The sequence below is a fragment of the Pelophylax lessonae genome (genome assembly GCF_965119305.1).
Source record: "Pelophylax lessonae genome assembly, chromosome: 4".
NCBI lineage: Eukaryota > Metazoa > Chordata > Amphibia > Anura > Ranidae > Pelophylax > Pelophylax lessonae.
The window spans coordinates 637,088,489-637,109,803 of record NC_138771.1 but is presented as its reverse complement, the minus strand read 5'-3'; the positions used below and the strand labels follow the sequence as shown (position 1 = coordinate 637,109,803).

Sequence of the window (21,315 nt, the reverse complement as noted above, 5' to 3'; positions counted from 1 at the left end):
GGGGCCACCCAGTTACATCACCTGATGAAACCGCCCCCTTCTGACGTCAGATTCTGATAAGATCCCCATAACCACAGCCCAGGGTTGTCAGGAAGAGGCCCTTGTCCCCATCAACATGGGGACAAGGTGCTTTGGGGGCACCCCAAAGCACCCTCCCTATGTTGAGGTCAAGCGGCCTGGTATGGTTCGCTCGCCCCCTCCCCTTTCTTGGCTTGCCAGGCAGCATGCTCTGAAACGGGTCTGGTATTGATTTTAGGGGGACCCAACACCGTTTTTTTTTTTAAGTTTTGGCGTTGAATTCCCCTTAAAATCTGTACCAGACCCAAGGGCCAGGTATAGATTTTGAGGGGGACCCCACGCTGTTTTTTTTTTTACTCTGTCATAGGGTTCCCCTTAACTACTTAAATACAGGACACTTTCACCCCCTTCCTGCCTAGACCAATTTTCAGTTCTCATTGGCATCTACGGGAAATATTGGTCAGCTTGGCATGGCACTGCTCCCCGTCTTTAACATTGGCATCTATGGGAAACATTGGTCTGCTTGGCATGGCACTGCTCCCCATTTTTAACATTGGCATTTATGGGAAATATTGGTTGGCTTGGCATGGCATTGCTTCCGGTCTTTAACTATCCACTAGCTACCTGCCTAATCTCTATTATAACACACTATACACAGCTGTCAGCAGCAGCCTTATATAGTGTGGGGCGTGGACTTAGCCCCTGAGCCATGATTGGCTAAAGGCACCTTGCCTTTGGCCAATCATGGCTCTGACAGGACATTGTGCTGTAATTGGCCAAAGCATACAGGTCAGGTGCATGCTTTGGCCAATAATCATCAATCAGTGCACTGAAACAGCGCAGTGCATTATGGGGCGCTCATCGGCAGGCGAACTTCCCACTGAGCACCCCATTTGTTCATATGTTCAGCGAACACACGAACAGCTGATGTTCGAGTCAAACTTACGTTTGTCTGGAACGTAAAGCCCACCCCTAATTACTGGATTCAGATGTTGTTTTGAGGTTGAGGAAGGTAGGAACATGAGCCTACAGAGAGGGGAGAACACTGGGACACAAATTGGCAGTCATGTTCCCCCAGCCACAACATATTGCCAAGTTGTCTCCAGTGATAACGAGGATGGAGGAGATGATGATGAGGTCACTGACGCGACTTGGGTGCCGGTTAGAGCAGAGGAGGAAAGTGAGGATGAGGCAAAACCCCAACAAGGCAGTCATCACGGAAGAGTAGAGAGCAGCCACCCTATTCTATCACATTGTGCAGCTTTTATCTCCCGGCACCCTTTCCAGAGCTCAGCTGTTTGGGCCTTTTTTAGCACATGTGCAGTCGATCGCACTGTTACAATTTGCAAATTTTGTCTCAAGCACATCAGTCTTGGCAAAAACTCCAGCCATTTGGGTACCACATGCTAGACAAGAAGACATTTTACCTCCCACCACTCGCCCGTTGGCAAGAGCACCTGAAAGCCACACAAAAGGGGTGCAATTGTGTTCCTCCACCCTACTCACCTCAGTCTACCCCCACTATACCTCATGACCTCTCAGCAGCCTCCACTGACAGGGATGATGGTATAGTGCCGTTGTCCCAGGTCCTTGCAGCACATCTGCCAGGAGCACACCACCAGCTGTAGACTATAGCCGGCAAATCTCTCTGCCCCATCTCATGCAGCGGAAAAAAAATACAGTCCCTGCCACCTACATGCCCAGCGTCTAAATGCAAGCTTGTCAAAGTTGCTGGCTTTACAACTTCTGCCTTTCTATCTGGTGCGGCTTGTTGGAGGAGGTGGTCCAGCTTGTTGTGCCACCACATCTCCATACAACTAGTGGTGATGATGCGAGATTTGTCAGCTCTACCCCCTCCTCCTCTTCCTTCATGCCCTCTTCTGCTGAATTGTCTTATGAACCACAAGTACCCCCTAAGCATTCAAAGGGACTATTCAATGGGTCAAGTTAAAAGGTGCCATGCAGTGCTTCAGCTGGTGTTTCTAGGGGACAGGAACCACACTGGAGAAGAGACTCTAGCAGATTTGCAGGGGTAGGCCCAGAAGAGGTTCACGCCATGCCAGCTGGAGCCAGGAATGGTGGGGTGCGATAATGGCACAAACCTCCTGTCCTCCCTTAGACAGGGAAAGTTGAAACATGTACCATGCCTGGCACATGTCCTCAATTTGGTGGTGCAGCATTTCTTAAATAGGTACCCAGGGTTGAAAGATCTGCTAAAGCAGGCCAGAAGAGTCTGTAGCCATTTCAGGCCGTCATACGCAGCCAGTGCTCGGTTTGCAGTCAGTGAGAATTGCACCTGCCTGTAAAGTGCCTGATTTTTGACGTGCCCAACAGTTGGAGCTCGACTTTGGTAATTCTGCAGCAGCTGCACATGCAGCAGAGGCCCGTCAATGAGTATGGCACAACAACAACCTCAGGCCGGCTCGGCTTTTTTTCCCCATGCCAATAGCTGCTGATAAAGGATGCATGCACTGTATTGTCACCATTTGAGGAGGCCACAAGGGTGGTGAGCCATGATAAAAGAAAAGGAATTGGCAGCACTCCAGGTTGAGTCAAAATCCAGGTTTATTGACTGGACATCCAAATATGACAATCGTGACAAGGTAGACGCGTTTCACACACTGACTGTGTGCTTAATCATTTGAGGAGGCCACAAGGGTGGTGAGCCATGACAATGCATGCATCAGTTACACAATTCCTGTTGTGTTCCTGCTGGAGCAGACTCTGCATGGCATTATGAACAGGGCACTCGAGGCAGAGCAGCGGGAGGAAGAGGACTTCCTTTCCTCTCAAGGCCCGATTTATGCAGACACCAATCTTCCTGTGCCACAGAATACACAAGAGGAGAGGGAGGAGGTGGTTTCTGGCAGTTTTGGAGGCATTGAAGTAGAGGAAGACATACATCAAACCTTAAGAGATAGTTTTCCATCCCCAGAACCCTTGGGAGCAGTGCATAGCTGGGAGGAGGCAATTTCAGATACTGTAATCCTCAGTGACCCCAAGGAGTCTGCTTCTCATGCCTCTGCAAATTTGCGGTGCATGGGCTCCCTCATCCTCCAAAACCTGTGAAAGGACCAGAGAATAAGTGGCATCAAGGAGAAGGATCACTATTGGTTGGCAACCCTCCTTGACCACCGTTACAAGGGGAAAGTCTCAGAACTCATCCTGTTCCCACAGAGGGAGAAGATGAAATCTCGAGGTCACCTTCAAGAGGAGTTTTATCTAATGCTTTTCCTGACTCTGGTAGGTTACAGTGTGGTGGAAAATGTCTTTTTGAGGCTTCTGTTGGTCAAGAGAGGAGCAGTGGGCCGCCTAAGTGATGCATTTCACAATTTTTTTAGTTCTCGATGCCCAGGGCTGTCAGCTTCCACATTCCATCGGCAGCATCTGCATCATATGGTGGATGATTATCTAGGGGCGAAAACAGAAATGCAGAGCTTTCCAGTTGACGATCCACTGGGTCATGAGAATAGACCACTGGCCAGAACTTGCCCAGTATGCAATTGAGCAGCCCTGCATCCAGCGTGCTTTCCAAACGGGCATTCAGTGCTGCCGGAGGTTTTGTTACCGATAATAGAGCACACCTGTCCACAGACTCCTTGGATCGGCTAACATCAAAATTAATCAGTCCTTGATTACCTTGCAGCGCTGAAGCCCCTGATTAAGTGTATTTGGGATGTACAAAACTTCTACTTCTGGGCTGCCTAACACTGTGGGTGTTGATTTTATCTGGAAGAAACTTTTTAGTGTAGGTTTCAATGGTACAAAACGCCTGAAGACCAATTTGTCTGCAACTATTTGACAGGGGCATATCATTTCAATTTTTGACAGCAATGCCAATTCTTACTTTCATCATGAGTACACCTCTATAGGGGGTTACAATGTGAATGCCCCACGGACACCCAAAGACCAATTTTTCTTCACCTGCTACTTCTATTATAAGTCTGCGGAAAAGGCACCAGAATTTGTATATAGAGAACTTCTCCTCTAGGATTGGGATTTTAAGGGGAATTCAAGAAACCGTATATGAGATACATAAAACATTGATTAGAAAGATTTTTACAAATACAATTAGGACCTCCAAGTGTCCTCATATTTTTTTTTATATATATATATATATATATATATAAAAAAAAAAAAACAAAGTCATACATAAGAAAATACATTCAATAAATTGCCCATGGAAGCACTGAGCCTCCTTGGATGGTTGCACATTTACTAGGACCAAAACAATCCTCATGGAGAGGGAGTATCCTCATAAAGAGGGGGTGTCCAACATGTTTCAAACAGTTGGATGAACTTTTAGTTCTGTTCCTCAGGGACGATATCCCCAGCCCTGTAAATATAATAGCGTAAACGAAACACATGACAGTGTTTCACTAATCATAAGATATATATGCAGTTTTCCTATAATCACATGATGGTATCCCAATGCACTGCACTCCAGTGATGAAAGGAGATTGCTGTCAAAATCACTGCTTTCCATAAAGACCTCTTAGCCCTTGTAGGACTGTGGGGAAAGTAGGAACTGTTCCACAGAAAATTTAATTGGTACCCTAGTTGAATAAAAATGTAAAAAATAAGGCTGAGAGGATTGAACATAAGAGTCGTTTAAGAAAAAGCAGGAGTAGCCCATCACTGGTATCCTCACAATACTCACTCAGTGTTAGAGGATTAAAAAACAGAAGGAACATTCATATCCATAATGAAGATCCTAATGTAATCAGGTTTCTCCCAAGTGCAACACAAGGCAGAATCACATATACAATATCCTCGCCCTGGAAGGAGACGAACCTCCAACCCCTTCACCGCAGGACATCAGAGGAAATGGCGCTGATAGCAGGCCTTGGCGTCCTCTCTAAAGGCACGTTGGATGCCGCGCATGCGCCCTTTTCTTAACAGACTCTTGTTTTCAATCCTCTCATGATACATCCTTATTCAACTAGGGTACCGATTAAATTTTTGGTGGGAACTGTTCTGTTTTTCCTGCGGTCCTACAAGGGCTAAGAGGTCTTTATGGGAAGCAATGGTTTGACAGCAGATCTCCTTTCATCACTGGGGTGCAGCGCATTGGGATACCCTCATATAAGAAACTGCATAAATATATATCTTCTGGTTAGTAAAACACTGTTTGGCATTTTGTGGTATTGTGTATTACATACAATAATCTACAGAGCTGGTGATCTCATCCCTGAGGAAAAAAACAGAACTAAAAGTTCATCCAACTCTTTGAAGCACGTTGGACACACCCTCTTTATGAGGATAATCCCTCTCCATGAGGATTGTTTTTGGTCCTAGTAAATGTGCAACCATCCAAGGAGGCTCAGTGCTTCCATGGGTTATTTATTGAATGTAATTTCTTATGTATGACTTTGTTTTTATGTTATGAGGACACTTGCAGGTCCTAATTGTATTTGTAAAAATCTTTTCTAATCAATAAACATTTGTTTTTAATATATCTCATACACTTTCTTATATTGCCCTTAATCCAGTCCTAAAGTTCTTTTGTTCTATATACAACATTTTTGTGATGGTGGCAATGTATACCCTCAGTGCAAGAGGTCAATTAGCAAGACACCAGAATTTATCCAAAAAAAAAAAAGTTTTGTTTCCAGTGCACTACATTTTTGTAATCATGCAGACTGGCTCCCCAAAGTCTTTACAAAACTTGCAGGGAAAAAAAAAATGGATTTTTGTAAGATCTTACCGTAAAATCCTTTTCTCTTAAGCTCATTGACAGACGTAGTCTTCTTGATTCTCAAGAGCTGGGTTATGTTGTCTCCGCAGGAGTAGGACTAGGCAGAAAGACAAAACGTTCTGGCTCCACCTTAGGGGCAGTCCCTGAGGGTATATCCTCCCTCTCTCTGCTACAGGGAATCAGTTCTGTTTTAAAGCAGTACAGAGAATTTAACCCAACCCAACTCAATGATAGAGGGGCGGGTACTACGTCTGTCAATGAGCTTAAGAGAAAAGGATTTTACGGTAAGATCTTACAAAAATCCATTTTTCTCTATCGCTCATTGACAGACGTAGTCTTCTTGATTCTCAAGAGCTGGGACATCCAGAAGCAGTGCCACAAATGAGGGGTGGGATTGACAAAATCAAATCCAATCTAGAAGGCCCAACTGGTGCCAAACTAGAAGTTTTAAAGGCTCATTATAAACAAAGAATGAGACTAAAGAAAAATTTTCCAACGGAAAAAAACCCTCGAGGTAGACCACTGGTCTCCTCAAATTGCGGCCTGCAAAACCTTGCGGCCAAACGAGGCATCAGACGATGCCATTACATCAACTTTATAATGTTTAGTAAAGGTATGCACCGACGACCAGGTAGCCGCCTTGCACACCTGGACCACTGACGCCTGATGGCGAAAGGCCCATGACGCACTAAGTGCCCGAGTGGAGTGCGCCTTAACAGGGAACGGGGGCTCCCGACCCTTAATAGAATAAGCCTGTACTACCGTCTGTCTGATCCATCTGGAAATGGTCGCGGCAGATGCAGGCAACCCCTTTTTGGGTCCATCTGGGATCACAAAAAGTGAATCCGTCTTGCGAAACGAGTCTGTCGTTTTCAAGTATACCCTGATCGCCCGGACCACATCCAAGGAGTGTAAAGCAAACTCCCAAGGATGACTGGGCTTAGGACACAGGGAAGGTAATACAATTTCTTCATTCAGATGAAATTCTGAAACCACTTTTGGTAGGAAGGATGGATTCGGACGAAGAACCACCTTATCTCTATGAACCACCAGATATGGTGAACGACAAGCTAATGCGGCCAGTTCTGACACCCTGCGTGCAGAAGTAATAGCCACCAAGAAGGCCACCTTCTGGGACAACGTGGGTAGAGGAATCTCCCTAATATCTTCAAAGGGAGGTTTCTGAAGAACCGACAACACTAAATTAAGATCCCAGGGGGGTAACGGCGCGTGCACTGGCGGAGCCAGATGTCGCACCCCCTGGATGAAGTTCCGCACCAAGGAATGAGTAGCCAAAGGCTTCTGAAAGAAGATGGCTAATGCTGAGACCTGACCCTTGATAGTACTCAAGGCCAGTTTCTGCTCAACCCCTTGTTGCAGAAAAGCCAATATTCGACTAATCGAATAAGACCGAGGACGGAACCCCAAAGGTTCACACCATGCAATGTAGGACTTCCATGTGCGATGATAAATCTTTCTGGAAGTCGCTTTCCTTGCTTCAACTAGAGTAGGAATAACTGAAGCTGACAAACCTTTGTCCTTCAGCACCTGGGTCTCAATAGCCAGGCCGTTAAAGCCAGCGATCGTAAAGCAGGATGGAAGATCGGTCCCTGAGACAGTAGATCCTCCCTGAGAGGAAGTCTCCACGGGACGTCCGCCACCAGTCTGACCATGTCGGCGTACCAAGCTTGACGAGGCCAGTCCGGAGCTACCAGGATTACTGGGATTCCTTCCTCCTCTATCCTGCGAAGAAGTCTTGGCAGTAACGCGAGAGGAGGGAAGGCATATATTAGCTGGTATTGCCCCCACGGGGCGATCAGTGCGTCTGCGGTTTCTGCTAGAGGATCGCGGGAGCGAGCCACGAATCTCTGAACTTTCCTGTTGAATCGTGATGCCAACAGATCCACATCCGGGGTGCCCCACCGTAGGCACAACTGGTGGAAAACGTCTGGATGGAGGGACCATTCCCCCTGATCCAGGGTCTAACGGCTGAGATAATCTGCCTGCCAATTCTCCACCCCCGGAATGAACACCGCAGAGATTGCTGGAACAAATCGTTCCGCCCAGCGAAGAATGCAAGCCACTTCTTTGGCCGCTCGGACACTCTTGGTGCCCCCCTGGTGATTGACATAAGCCACGGCCGTGGCATTGTCCGACTGGATCCGAACCGGGCTGCCCTGGAGCTGCTCGGTCCAGTGAATCAGACAAAGTCTGATCGCTCTCAGTTCCAATACATTTATCGGTAACCTGGATTCTTCCGGGGACCAAAGTCCCTGGACAGATAACTGACCGAGAATTCCTCCCCATCCGGATAGACTGGCATCCGTGGTCACTATCGTCCAATATATTGGCAGAAATGACTTTCCCTGGCTGAGCATCGGAGACCGAAGCCACCAGACCAGAGACTCTCTGGTCTGTTTGCTCAATCGGATCTGATTGTCCAGGGATTCCGGATTCCGATTCCATCTGAGAAGAATCTCTTGCTGAAGAATTCGGGTATGGGACTGGGCAAATGGGACTGCTTCGAACGAAGCCACCATCAACCCCAGAACCCTCATGCAAGTCCGAAGGGAAGACCAGCTGTTGGACAGTAACAACTGGACTGCTGATTGAATCTTTTGGAGTTTCCCTACCGGAAGAAAAACTCTTGTCCTGACTGTGTCTAGAATTAGACCCAGATATTCGAGCCTCTGGGTGGGAACCAGAAATGACTTTTGCTGGTTCACCAGCCACCCGAATTCCTGTAAAGAAATCATAGTAATTTCTATGTTTTGTAGCAAGGTCTGAGGAGACTCTGCATGAAGCAGAAGATCGTCTAGGTAACCAAGGATCGATATACCTCTTTGGCGCAGAAGTGCCAACATTGGGGCCAACACCTTTGTGAAGACCCGCGGAGCCGTGGCGAGACCGAAAGGTAACGCCAAACTGATAGTGGTTCTCCTCTACGGAAAAGCGTAGAAACCGCTGATGTCCTGCGAAAATGGGAATGTGAAGATAGGCGTCCTTGATGTCTATGGACGCTAGGACATCCCCTGGATGCAGGAAGGCTGCTACCGTGCGAATGGACTCCATTCTGAATCTTCTTATGTTGACGAAAGAATTGAGTGCTCTTAAGTCCAGAATTGGACGCACTTTGCCCCCTTTCCTGGGTATTGTAAACAGGTTTGAATAAAACCCTTGAAACCGTTCTGTCCAAGGAACGTGGACTACCACTCCTTGTTGTAGTAAATCTGTGACTGCTCTCCGCAGATCTTCTAAACGATCTGCGGATAGTCGGATATTGGAAGGGAAGAATCGCGCCGGTGGGAGAGATCGAAACTCGATCTTGTACCCTGACCTTATGACTTCGCAAACCCATTTGTCCGGGATTCTGGAAAGCCATAGATCCGGGAACCGGCGAAGACGTCCCCCCACCCCAGTTATGGGTGGGGGCGCACCTTCAGGCTTTGGATGGTTTATCTTCAGGTCTGGAGGGGGGCGGGCTTTTGCTTGCCCGACCAACGACCCCTGACGCCTCCTGCAGGAGCTTTGGAGGACTTAGTTTTTTCACCCGCTGGACGAAAAAACCTCTTGTGAGCAGAAAAAGAAGGCCCTCGTCTTTGACGAGTTCCTCTACCTTTAAAATTTTACGGTAAAAAGGTGCTCTTTCCACCCGTGAGATCTTTAATGATCTCATCTAAGTTGGCTCCAAATAGACGCTCTCCTGAAAAGGGGATATTAGCCAATGCTTTTTTGGAACCTTGGTCGGCTAACCAACCTTTTAGCCACAGTGTACGCCTGAGAACCACTGCTGAGACTGATGCTCGCGCCAATAATGGAGTGGCGTCTTAACGCCGCATCACACACAAACATTAACCCCTGTATCATTTGTTCCAACAAATCTGATACCGCCTGAGGGACCTCTTCTAAGTCCCGGCGTAACCACTTGGTCCATTCAGTTACAGCCTGCGAAACCAGACCAATAGCTATTATAGGTCTGAAAGCTGATCCAATCAAGGAAAACATGGTGCGAGACATAGCTTCTATCTTGCGATCCACTGGATCTTTAAAAGACGGAGCGTCTTCTAAAGGAATAACCGTGGCTTTATTCAATCTAGCAATTGGTGAATCCACCACAGGTGGTTCTGTCCATTTCTTAATAAGGGTTTCCTCAAACGGATAACGCCTGTCAATGCGTTTAGAAATAGTAAAAGTGCGTTTTGGCAGACGCCATTCTTCTTCGATTGGATTGCCAAAACATTTGGGCAATGGAAAAACCTTCGCCACTTTGATGCGTTTTTTAGTCCCAAAAGGGATTTCAGTTTCAGCTATTTCTGATGGAATACCCTGTAACCTTAAGGTCTCTTGAACAGATACAATGAGTGCGTTTACCAACGCTTCCTCTCGGGCTATGGCGGATGCCGAAACATCCTCCTCACTGTCTGAAGAGACAGGACCCGAGACACCAATCCCAGATGAAGTACCTGCAACTGCAGAAATAGGCTCAGAGTCTGAGTCCGAGGTTTCAGATAATAAGGGGTTAGGCGGGGGTCGCTTTCTTGCGCCCTGTCCCTGACAAGCCACTTCCACCCGGGACACAAAAGTTTCCATAATAGCTGACAATGATTCAATTGTCAATGGGGTGCTGGAGGATCCCGCAGACCCCTCGAGGGGATCCGGAGGAGATACATGAGTGGCAGGGTCCATGTTTATACAGGACACCTTTGCCAGCAAACAAAAAATTTTTTTTTTTTTTTTTTTTTTGTGTCTCCCCCTAGCGCAATAGCGCCCCTCAGAGTACCTGCTTCTCGATCCCACAGAGAGAGAGAGAGAGAGAGAGGGACCCCCAAGGCTCACCAACCGATGCAGTGCAGTTTCCAACCAACTGCAGTCAGCGTCTGTCTTACACAGACTGGAAGGAGCTGTTTGCTTTTTCCCGGGTAGAAGGCGTGGCTCCGCCCCCTGTGTACACCTTCCGGCATTCCCAGCTCTCCACGAGGTAGCTGGGCTCACAAAACATGGCCGCCCCCATAGAAGAGACATAAGACTCCAAAAACATGGCGGCCGGCGTGACCTGAGGACATACATGCATTCGGTCTACGGCAAAATGGCGGCGGACCGCCGAAATAGTTTTCCCAGCACATCCACCTGCATCTCTGCTAAGAGGCGATATATGGATCTACAGAAGATACACTACACATAAGGTAGGATTATACCTCCTATGTCTGCTGTAATGTTACAGTCTGCTGGGTAGAGTGTTAGCTCTTAAACCAAGTCCACTTCCCACAAACACATGCTGTATTACAAGGGGGACTTGTAAGTATCAGATATATACTGACCATATATGGAGGGGCCCATAATACATACTGCCTCATAACGAGGAAAAAAGGGAACGTTTACTCACCATACCGAACCGACAGGCACCCTCTCCTCACAATACCCTCTCCACCGGGGTGGGGGTTTGTGGACCACTCCGGACGCCTCGACTCTCTGGTACCTGGCGTCCAAGCGAGACTTTTAACTCGCAAAGTCAGTCCCTTCACTGGGACTCCGTCGCGGCCGACCCAGCGCGGAGCTCTGGTCTGCACGCGCTCGTAGGCAGAAACCGGGGTGACCACTGGATCTCAACATCCAGCCCGTCGCCCGGCCCTGCATACTTACTTGAATATGTCGCGGCCGACCAAGCGCAATGCCATGGTCTGCGCGCGCTCGTAGGCTGGCTGGGGTGACCACAAGTGTCGCCCAGTCCGGCATTTTTGCTTGAAGATCTCACAGGAAAAAAACACTGGAGAAACTACCTAAAAAATGTCTTTCTTAAAGAAAAAAAGTCTTGCCAGGACCAAAAGATCCCAGCAAGGAACTTAGGTCCTTACTCCTGACTAGACAGAAAAAAACTGATTCCCTGTAGCAGAGAGAGGGAGGATATACCCTCAGGGACTGCCCCTAAGGTGGAGCCAGAACGTTTTGTCTTTCTGCCTAGTCCTACTCCTGCGGAGACAACATAACCCAGCTCTTGAGAATCAAGAAGACTACGTCTGTCAATGAGCGATAGAGAAATGTAATTTTTTTGGCTTTATTAAGGCAATAATTGCTGCAGCAGTTTCTATATACCCTACAGATGTGCCACTCTACAGGCAGTGTAAGGGAACCCCCCCCCCATATTGAAAGAAATGCTCTCATTTTTATGCTTTCATCACTTTAAGATTCAGTAAATCACTGCTCCTTTAAAATAAAAATGTTTTACAAACTTGTCCCCCTGGGCAGTACCTAGACCCCCCCCCATAACTATTGTATGCCCAATATAAGTTTTCAAAGTGGGCACTTTGATTTTTCCAGTTTGGGTCCTATAGACTTTAACGGGGCTAGTTATTCAGTTCCAAACTTTTGCAACTTTCGTAAGTTCAGGCGGGACCCAAACAGGGGATCGTTCAGCCCATCCCTTGTAGGGAATAACCTGGTTTCCATGTGCTGTGAGGGAATAACCTGGTTATTGTAATGGCTGAATTCGCATCACATTTGGACCAAAGTTGCACAGAACTTTTTGGTCTGAAGCAGAATCGGATCACATGGTTGTTCACACCTATGCAATCCAATTGTGTCTGAATTGACAGTTTGCACTCTATGCAAACTGATTGGGGGGGGGGGGGGTGTTAACTATTGACACCCCCAGCAGTTTGCATATGGCAGTGTTAACAGCCCACAAATCAAGTGTGGTGTGGGAACCCAGTGCATCTGCAGGCTTCCTACATCGCATGTGTGAACCAGCACTTAGGGACAAAAACTTTAGGGCTGCATGCATTATAGATGCCAGTCATGCAGCTAACTTGTTCTAAGGCAGAACTGCAACCAACTACATTTTAGATGAAACATTTAGAAGACTCACTAGCTAGGAGAATTTCAGGCAACCCCACTTCAGAGATCCTTACTTTTGTCCTAGTTAGTAGCAAGGGAAAGGTCTCCCTTACAGGGACCCAGACCACAAAAGATGTGTCCAAAGGCAAAGTTGGTCATCTTTATCCTTGATATCCATCACAGTGCCCTTATGGCTCTGCCTGAAGTGGTCAAAAAAAAAAAAAAAAACCCTCCAAGTGTATTGGAGGAACTTTTTTTTTTTTTTAAAAACCAACCTCATTAAATCCCAATCCTATAACAAAGCAACATTAGGTCACCTATTAATGAAAAGCAATACTGATTTAAATGAGATTTTTTATTCTTGCACAGACAGCACATACTGTGGTTTTTTCAGAGATTTCCCAATAAACACTGCACACACTAGGGCAACAAGAAGACCGATACATCCAACAGCCACCCACACCCAGAGCTCCACAGAAGCAGAATCTTCCTTCATCACTGCAGCTGAAACATCCCTTTGTTTGGGCCCAATTACAAGCAGAGGTCCCAGAGTGGTCACAGTTTGTCCCTCTTCTGTGTGGGGTTCTGTAGAGAAAAAAAAAAGTTGGGAGGTCATGACACATTTTTCTGTAGAAACTCAATTCAGTTTTGCACAAGTGTCCAAGAGTTCCCACCCATTATAGACCCCAAATTCTTATCTAGTGGACAGATTAGGGACCAAGGTTGGTTATAACCCCTGGGTTTTTACCAGCTGAGCCTTTTAAAGCTCTCATTCTAATTAGGCAAGGACAGAACAGACTCACCTGGTGGCACACGCAATACATACATCAGGGTTCTAGTCTTGACCTTGTGGTGCCACCCATGTCCCTTGAAGCTCTTACAGCTGCCCCACTTTCCATATTACTAGGACCATAAAACAAGATCTAACTCTACAAGGTCTTATTAGGCAATACTTCAAAGCCAAGACCTACAAACAATAAAGCATCCCATTGAGATTGTAGTTCCTAGAGGTGCTGTTCAAAGGGATGTCCTGAATCCTGTTGGCACAGGAATAGAGTGAAGGTATCAGGACTCCTGATACCTTCACTATTCCTGTGCCAACAGGTTCCCTTCTCAGTTTCAGCTCTCTAATAGACCACCAGGGCAAGTCTTCTAGCGGAGGCCACCTGGTGGTTCTAACCCTTCCTTCCTCACTGTCAAAGAAGCTTATTGCTTTAGGTAGAAGGGAAATGAAGTGCAATGTAATCTAGTAGCAATCTAACCTCATTAGTTTCATCTAGGATCCTCTAGAGCAGATAACCTAAATGTAAAAAGTTGTCAAAGATGCATGGCAATACTTTTCCACGTGCTCACTGAAGAACCTTTCCTTTTTACATAAAACAATCTCATCTCACCTACAGCCATACCATTACATACAAACAGTATATATCATATCAAGTAAAAACTCTCACCATCCAAAGCTTCTCTTTTCCCAAATGCTCTTGGTCTTCCATGTCGTCTGCTTCCTCCTGGAAGCAGACTAGTAGGGTTGTTGCAGGTGCCTGTACCACAACACTGGCAGATATTGCTGGGGCCCTCAACTGCAGACCAGCTAGAGGAGACAGTACAACAGTAATGGTCTGAACAGTGCCTACATTTGAGATGTTACCCCAAAATGTCATTCTGGCTATACCATATACTTGTATGAAAGTGTGTTCTTTGCATTGCTTCCTTTGTGTAAAATCTCTGGTGTTCTGCCAGTCCCTCTGCTTTAATAAAAACTGACCATGCCAAGCAGGAGAGCACACTGATTAGTTCTCTAGCCGCGTTAGGACTCAGCCCACTCTCCAATGTTTAGATTTGTCCGGACACCTCTCCTGCACAGCCATTTACTGGGAAGCTCAGTGTACTGTTGCTGCTCATCCCCCCAGCTCTTATGCAACTGAGAACAGAGGGAATGGGATCACTTAATAGTTATGGATAATGTTTATACACACATTTCTGCCTAATTTCTATTTAAAACTGAATGGATTGAGATAACTTGTAATCACTTACAAGTTCTGATGAAAAAAAAAAAAAAAAAAAAAACAAAACAAAATGCTGCAGAGTATAGGTTACCTTGTTAGAGCAAGACAACTTGAGCTCATTCGTACCAGCAGCTAAAGTGCACTTTCACCCAAAAGGAGAAGCTTATCTGCCTCCTGCCACATTTGGCACCTTTTGCAGGAACCTGGTTTTGACAGGTACCCACTCCTGGCTCAGTTTGCTGTGGTGGTGAAAGGCAGAAGTTCAGCTTCTCCTTCCCCCCACAGCCAGGCCCATTCAGAGTGCAGTGCGATTCATGCATGCACCGAAACTGTGGAGCTACAAAGCTTCACTACTTGTTTCCCCTTTGCCAAGATGGTGGCAGCAGCACCCAAGAGCCAGTTTAAGAATCTGCTTGGATGAGGAAACTGCTGAATGCCTGGACAGTATTCGAATAGTAAAAAAGTCAGCAGCTACAGTTATTGGTAGCTGTAATTTTTGGGGTGGGCTGGAACTCTTGAAGATCACTACAGTGTGGGATTTAGTCTACCCTTTAAAAACCTAGCTCCTTCTCCCAAAAGGACATACCTGTAACAGTATACCAGGCCCGATTTTCTTCAGCTGGTGATGTTTAAGAAAAATAAAAGAGCAACTAAAAAGCCGCTGGATTGCTTTTACATGTGGCAGACTGGGGACCTCCCACCACCACTCTCCCATCTCACCAGAGAGCCCAGGAGTGAAGCCGGCAGTTCCACTGGCTTACCATAGTGATGACTGGGTACCAGAAAGTCTAGCCTATTGTCTAAGAAAACAGAACCAAGTACTTGTCACTTCCAGTTACTGGCCTGTGAAAGCATCCATCACATTGATCTTGGTTTACTCTGCCCTTAAAAGCGTCTGCTCAAAGAGCTAAAGTCTGACATCAGTTGGTCAAGTCTGACATCAGTTGGTCAAGTCTGACATCAGTTGGTCAAGTCTGACATCAGTTGGTCAAGTCTGACATCAGTTGGTCAAGTCTGACATCAGTTGGTCAAGTCTGACATCAGTTGGTCAAGTCTGACATCAGTTGGTCAAGTCTGACATCAGTTGGTCAAGTCTGACATCAGTTGGTCAAGTCTGACATCAGTTGGTCAAGTCTGACATCAGTTGGTCAAGTCTGACATCAGTTGGTCAAGTCTGACATCAGTTGGTCAAGTCTGACATCAGTTGGTCAAGTCTGACATCAGTTGGTCAAGTCTGACATCAGTTGGTCAAGTCTGACATCAGTTGGTCAAGTCTGACATCAGTTGGTCAAGTCTGACATCAGTTGGTCAAGTCTGACATCAGTTGGTCAAGTCTGACATCAGTTGGTCAAGTCTGACATCAGTTGGTCAAGTCTGACATCAGTTGGTCAAGTCTGACATCAGTTGGTCAAGTCTGACATCAGTTGGTCAAGTCTGACATCAGTTGGTCAAGTCTGACATCAGTTGGTCAAGTCTGACATCAGTTGGTCAAGTCTGACATCAGTTGGTCAAGTCTGACATCAGTTGGTCAAGTCTGACATCAGTTGGTCAAGTCTGACATCAGTTGGTCAAGTCTGACATCAGTTGGTCAAGTCTGACATCAGTTGGTCAAGTCTGACATCAGTTTGCCCATGCAGTCAGAAGGGCCAGACATCACAATTGATAAGTTAATATATTTCCCCCCCCCCCCCCCATTAAAAAAAAAATAAATAAGCACCTCAAGAACAAAGGCGACCATATATAAAAGTTGGGCATGCATATGTAAACTGTTTCACCATACACAAGAGATTCTAGCACTAGGCCTGAATAACTAGACTAATAACCTGTAAATTCTTATACTGTAGTTTGGTGTTCCACAAGTGTGCACAATATGCTCTTACCAAACTTGGCATGATTTTTGGTGTCTGCTGAGGAAATACGCAAACACCCGCCATTTTATTTAGAGCCCCTATGTTGGGTGGGGGGGTTGTTTAAGAAATTTTCCCACAAAAAAAAAAAAAAAGTTTGTGTGAGAAGTGTCAGACTAGGCCTGGTGTGAAGTGGCTGGGCTCACATGGCAGATTAACAGCATGGGGATTTCTTGCTGGCTGATAAGAAACTGCCTTTGTTAAATATCAAGTCTTTTCTGATATGGACTTACCTGGTACCCAATATACCAACTATGTCGTTCTAGAAAGCAATATTAGATGGTGACCAACTGGATACCAGGTGTCATCACAGCTCATATCTTCTTGTTGGAAGTGCACCTAGGTGTCTGGTCCCAACAAGCAGATGTATGGCACCATACTCATAATACAAATCATACCAACACTGAAGGCTCTCAGGCGTAGGTGAGAAGACCAGGTCCATGGAGGTTTCTGAACAGCCAGAATTAATGTAAATAGTATGGAAAAACCAACACAGCAGATGCAGCCTGTACACCATTTACATTTATCCATGAAAACCTCCAGCTTTTCGTCTCCATGGGGGTGTGGGGTTTGAATGGAAATCAGGAAACCATTTAATTACAATCTCACCTTTGTGTAGCTTTGCTATAGGAACAGGCCTTGTTCATGGCATCAGGGATCTGGGTGGCTGCAGCAGCTCTCAGGTAACAGGTTATGTAGATCTGGATTAGGAAATAGTGAATGGATTAGAAATTAGTATTAATCTGTTCTTACACAAGGCACCCATCTATTGAACAATTCCAACTAGGCCTCACCAGAGATGCATCATTTCCTAGGAATCGGAAAGCATCCACTGTGAATTGTAGCTTGTCTGGCTCAACCCTTGGGGTGATGAAAGCTGAAGAGGAGTCATCTTGTATTCCATCTACTAGACACCTGCAGAGAATAGTCAGTTAGAGTGGGGTCATTAAGGAAACCCTCCCCCCCCCCCCCTCACTAAAGACATACCCATTGTTTGCAATGATGTCATAACTAGGAGCAGAGGTGGGATCAGGTGATATGGTGGCCACACACTGGTCAATGTACAGGATCAGTCCAACATGGTTCTGAGTGTCCACAGAGGCCTCTATGTAGAGGATGTCTCCAAGCTGGTAGATGGGAGAACTTCTAGGGCCACTCCAGTCCACTATAGACATAACAGGGGGTTAGATTATAAAGTTCAGACATTCCCCCCTAATCTTCCTTACTCAACTCACCAGTCATTAGCCTCATGGAGAAGGACAGCCTCTCCTCTGAGGTCACTGTGCTGCTGAATGGAACCCACGTTGGCTCAATGGCTTTGCTGCTCACATTGGCATGCCTATACAGAGGACAGAATGGATGTAAATGAGCTAGAAGTGCAATCATGTCAATTTCACAGGTAGATATTAACCATTTTAATGGCAAGTGCCACTTTACAAAGGAAAATATTCAAATAGCAATATGGTAGCTGTCATTGGCAGCTTGTCATTTATCAGGACGACAATCTAGCAAGTTACTGACATAATTAGTATGAAGGACAATAGTAAAGACTGCTTTACTCCTTTTGCTGGGCAGCATCTTACAATAGAATGCCAGATTCAGTACAACATCCCTGAAGCCTGTGCCTCCAAGTTCAAGTGAACAATATTCATTAAATTTGTCCCCAGATTCCCTTAATTCCTAGTTTTCAGACTAGGATTGACAACATGCTCAACTCTTGCAACAAGGAACATGGATACATGCCAGACAGACAACTGAACACTATCATCTTCACCATGGGGGTCTAAAGCTATGAAGAGACTTGTGGTAGGTGCAGTGGCAGTAAACTCAAGAACCCAGTGTAGAAATCAGAACTGTATTGAAGTAGTTCAGTAATGTATAACAAACCCTGTGGGAAGATAACCCAACTGGCAATGCAACAGGATGTACAGCTATTAATAGCTGTAGGTCTCAGGCCAAACGTATGTCTTGAGGGGGCTGAATTTGGCCTGGCTACACCCAAGTATGGATGGCATGCCCCTGCACTTCCCCTACTTTTCTGGAACCCCTCCCAGATGCCAAGCACTGTCGGGGACAGACAGGTGACCTGTCCTAACTATCCACATGGGAAATATGCACCAAACCAAGGGTCCTAAATTGACTGTCCGACTCAAGATTGCCACCAAAACACTGGCATCCAGATTCTGCCCCTGATCGAGGAGGTCATAAAGGAATGGGCCCCCCTGCCCAAAACATATCACCAGCAGTGGAGAAAATAGATGCCCCTTCCCTTCAAAAGGTATTCCATGATTGTCAATGCTAATCCTCCCACCACTCTAGCAATAGAAGGTATTGGTAATTACTGCAGTAGAGGTGCTAGGTTGTAATTAATGTAGTAAACATGTAGTTCCGTAGTACTAAAACTAAAGGCTTTAGGACCCATATAGAAAATGGGCTACCAATACAACTCAACCAAACATCTGAATTGTGGTGCACCGCATGCATTAGCTTAATGGGCTGAAGGCTCCATTCACACTTAAGCAAGTTGGACATCACAAGTTGTTCCCCATGTTTTCCCATTATAACCATTTATATCTGCACAATTAGTTGCAGCAATTTCAAAGTAGTTCATGCACTACTTAGTCTGACTTTCATGCAAATTAGGGCCATAGACTTCAATATTAACCCTTAGACGTTGCATGTTTTAATGGACAACTCCTGCACACAAGTTGCATTGTATAAAGTCAGAGTAGTATCCAAGTAGCACTCCAAATTGGGTGCAATTGGAGTCGTACAAGCATGAATGGGCCCTTAAAGTAGAACTACGGGCAAAACTTCTCATTTTTGATAGAGCAAGGGAGCAAGGGAGGGTTATAACCCCCCCCATCAATTTTTCCTCCATCTGTGCCATTGCAGAAATTTCCCTTCACTTCCTGTCCCATAGCCAAACAGGAAGTAAAAGGAAAGCCCTGCAAATTAGGGAATTCCTTGGGGACACCCAGATAACCAGAACTAGTGTCCCCACTGGAAGATTTCCCCTCTATTGTTCTTGGGACAGCCAAAGATTTTTTTGCTTTCAGGGTAAAGAGTGAATCTCCGCAATGGGAGCACACCTGTAATAATTGACAGGGGTTATAATCTCTCTAGACTATGCAAAACAAAAAGTCTTGCCTTTAGTTATACTTTAAGGTTTTTGCTGTCTGTATCCTTAAGATTAGTGACCACCCTCAGACAAAACCCAAACATTTTCAGGGTGTCACCCAAGAGGCATAGGCGGCTATCCAAATGGACACTTGTTCCAGTGGAGAGATTCTTGCTCCATTGTGCCTACAGAACACTATGTGAAGAGAAATCTCTTGAACAGGACATAAGCAAAAAACCTGACAGGTGTACGGTTCCTGGTGAAAGGTTTGTCTAGAGATTAGTAAAGATGCATTGTTAGGACCTGCATCACGCCCCCTAGTGTAGACTCACCTGTAGTAGTAGCACATTATAGGAACCACAGCTGGGTTGGTTCGGATGATTGGAATGGAAGAGGTTGGGCTGTAGGTCAGGTTGGTAACATAGATCACCCAGTCTTGCATCATCTGTGTACATAAGAGCAGAACATTACAAATACACTGCAGCACTCATGAGACATCCATTGATCTCCACTTTCATAGACTAGCCATCATGCTAAGGAAACACAGGTTTTTGAATCTCATCAGGTCAGCAACCCTGGACAGCCTTTTAAAGGACTATTTTGTGCAGGTCCTCTGAAATGGTGTCAGGTTCTTTAAACCCTGACGCAACTTAAAAAACGCAGATGCATTTTTATTGGACTTCTTCTAGAAAGTATCAACCCCATAGCACAGCTCCCTTACATATTGTAGCCCCTCTAAGAAGAGCCTAGTTAATCTGCTGGCTGAACATTAACATTTTATGTAGCCGATGTGGGAGAAGCTAATCACAAAGTAACGGCTCCTAGCAGTCAGCAGAATATAAAAGTCCTAAAGCTAATGGGCCATACTTAAGCAACCCTGCAACAAAAGGAAAAAGGTCAGCAACAAGTTAAATTGAGCAATAAGTTTAGGGTTTTTATTATTTTCCCCTCATTTTTGTTACCTTTGGTGTACATGGGAACGAGGGCCAGTGGTCCCCCTCTAATTACATCTCAAGAGAAGTAGAAATGAAAAAACAAAGTAAAATTCCTTTAAGTGTAAACGTTAGCATGTAGGGGATTACCTGCACAGTGTTGCCACAGTCCTGGAGGCTAATCTGGAAGATAACATTGTCAGCACTTTGCGAGTTCGGCTTGCAGCCTTGGGGTCCCAGGCTCAGATCAGAAGGTTTCACCAGCTTTCCAGTCCCATAAAAATCCACCATGACATTGACCACCATGCGGTCCTCTTCACACTGGACACTGACAGGGGAACTAGGAGAACTTACGGTTGGGGGCTGCTGGCGAAGCAGCACTCCAGCACGTCCACCAGGTGAACCCCACCGAGAACCACCTCTAGAAGCCCCAAACCCATATACAGGCTCATTACCTCCCCGGGAAACTCCTCTAGAATACCCCTGGCTCTGGCCAGGTACAGCCCATTGGTAATTCCTCCACCAGTCTGACTGGCGCCTGTGTCTCATGCCATCTCCAGCACATCCAAAGCCTGGCCCATAAACAAGGGCCAGAAGCAACATCCACCTGCCATAAGCCCTCACTCCTAGACCCATCCTGCTTACAAGAGAAAATACAATAAAGGAGGAAGCAAGAGCTACCTTTTATACCCCTCCCACCAGTCACTAATACCCCCCAGCTGGGGCAAATCATTACCACACCCAAATGGCTGCCTCACCTAGCACAGAGCTAAAGAAGGCTACACATTATACAACTTTCTGG

The 21,315-nt window shown here is 46.0% G+C and overlaps 1 protein-coding gene and 1 long non-coding RNA gene across 2 annotated transcripts in view; both read right to left on the bottom strand.

The window, feature by feature from the left end:
- The window catches only part of LOC309552384, an 879,384-nt gene that overhangs the window by 624,856 nt on the left and 233,213 nt on the right, over positions 1 to 21,315 (bottom strand). The gene's annotated exons all lie outside the window — the stretch shown is intronic.
- Positions 12,903 to 21,149, bottom strand: LOC309554717 (zona pellucida sperm-binding protein 3-like; the record flags this gene model as incomplete). The annotated part of the gene is made up of 8 exons (XM_082256421.1): positions 12,903 to 13,132; positions 13,999 to 14,138; positions 17,070 to 17,161; positions 17,255 to 17,375; positions 17,448 to 17,625; positions 17,696 to 17,799; positions 19,914 to 20,026; positions 20,664 to 21,149. 8 exons carry the CDS (start codon positions 21,147 to 21,149, stop codon positions 12,903 to 12,905), a joined length of 1,464 nt encoding a protein of 487 aa, XP_082112547.1.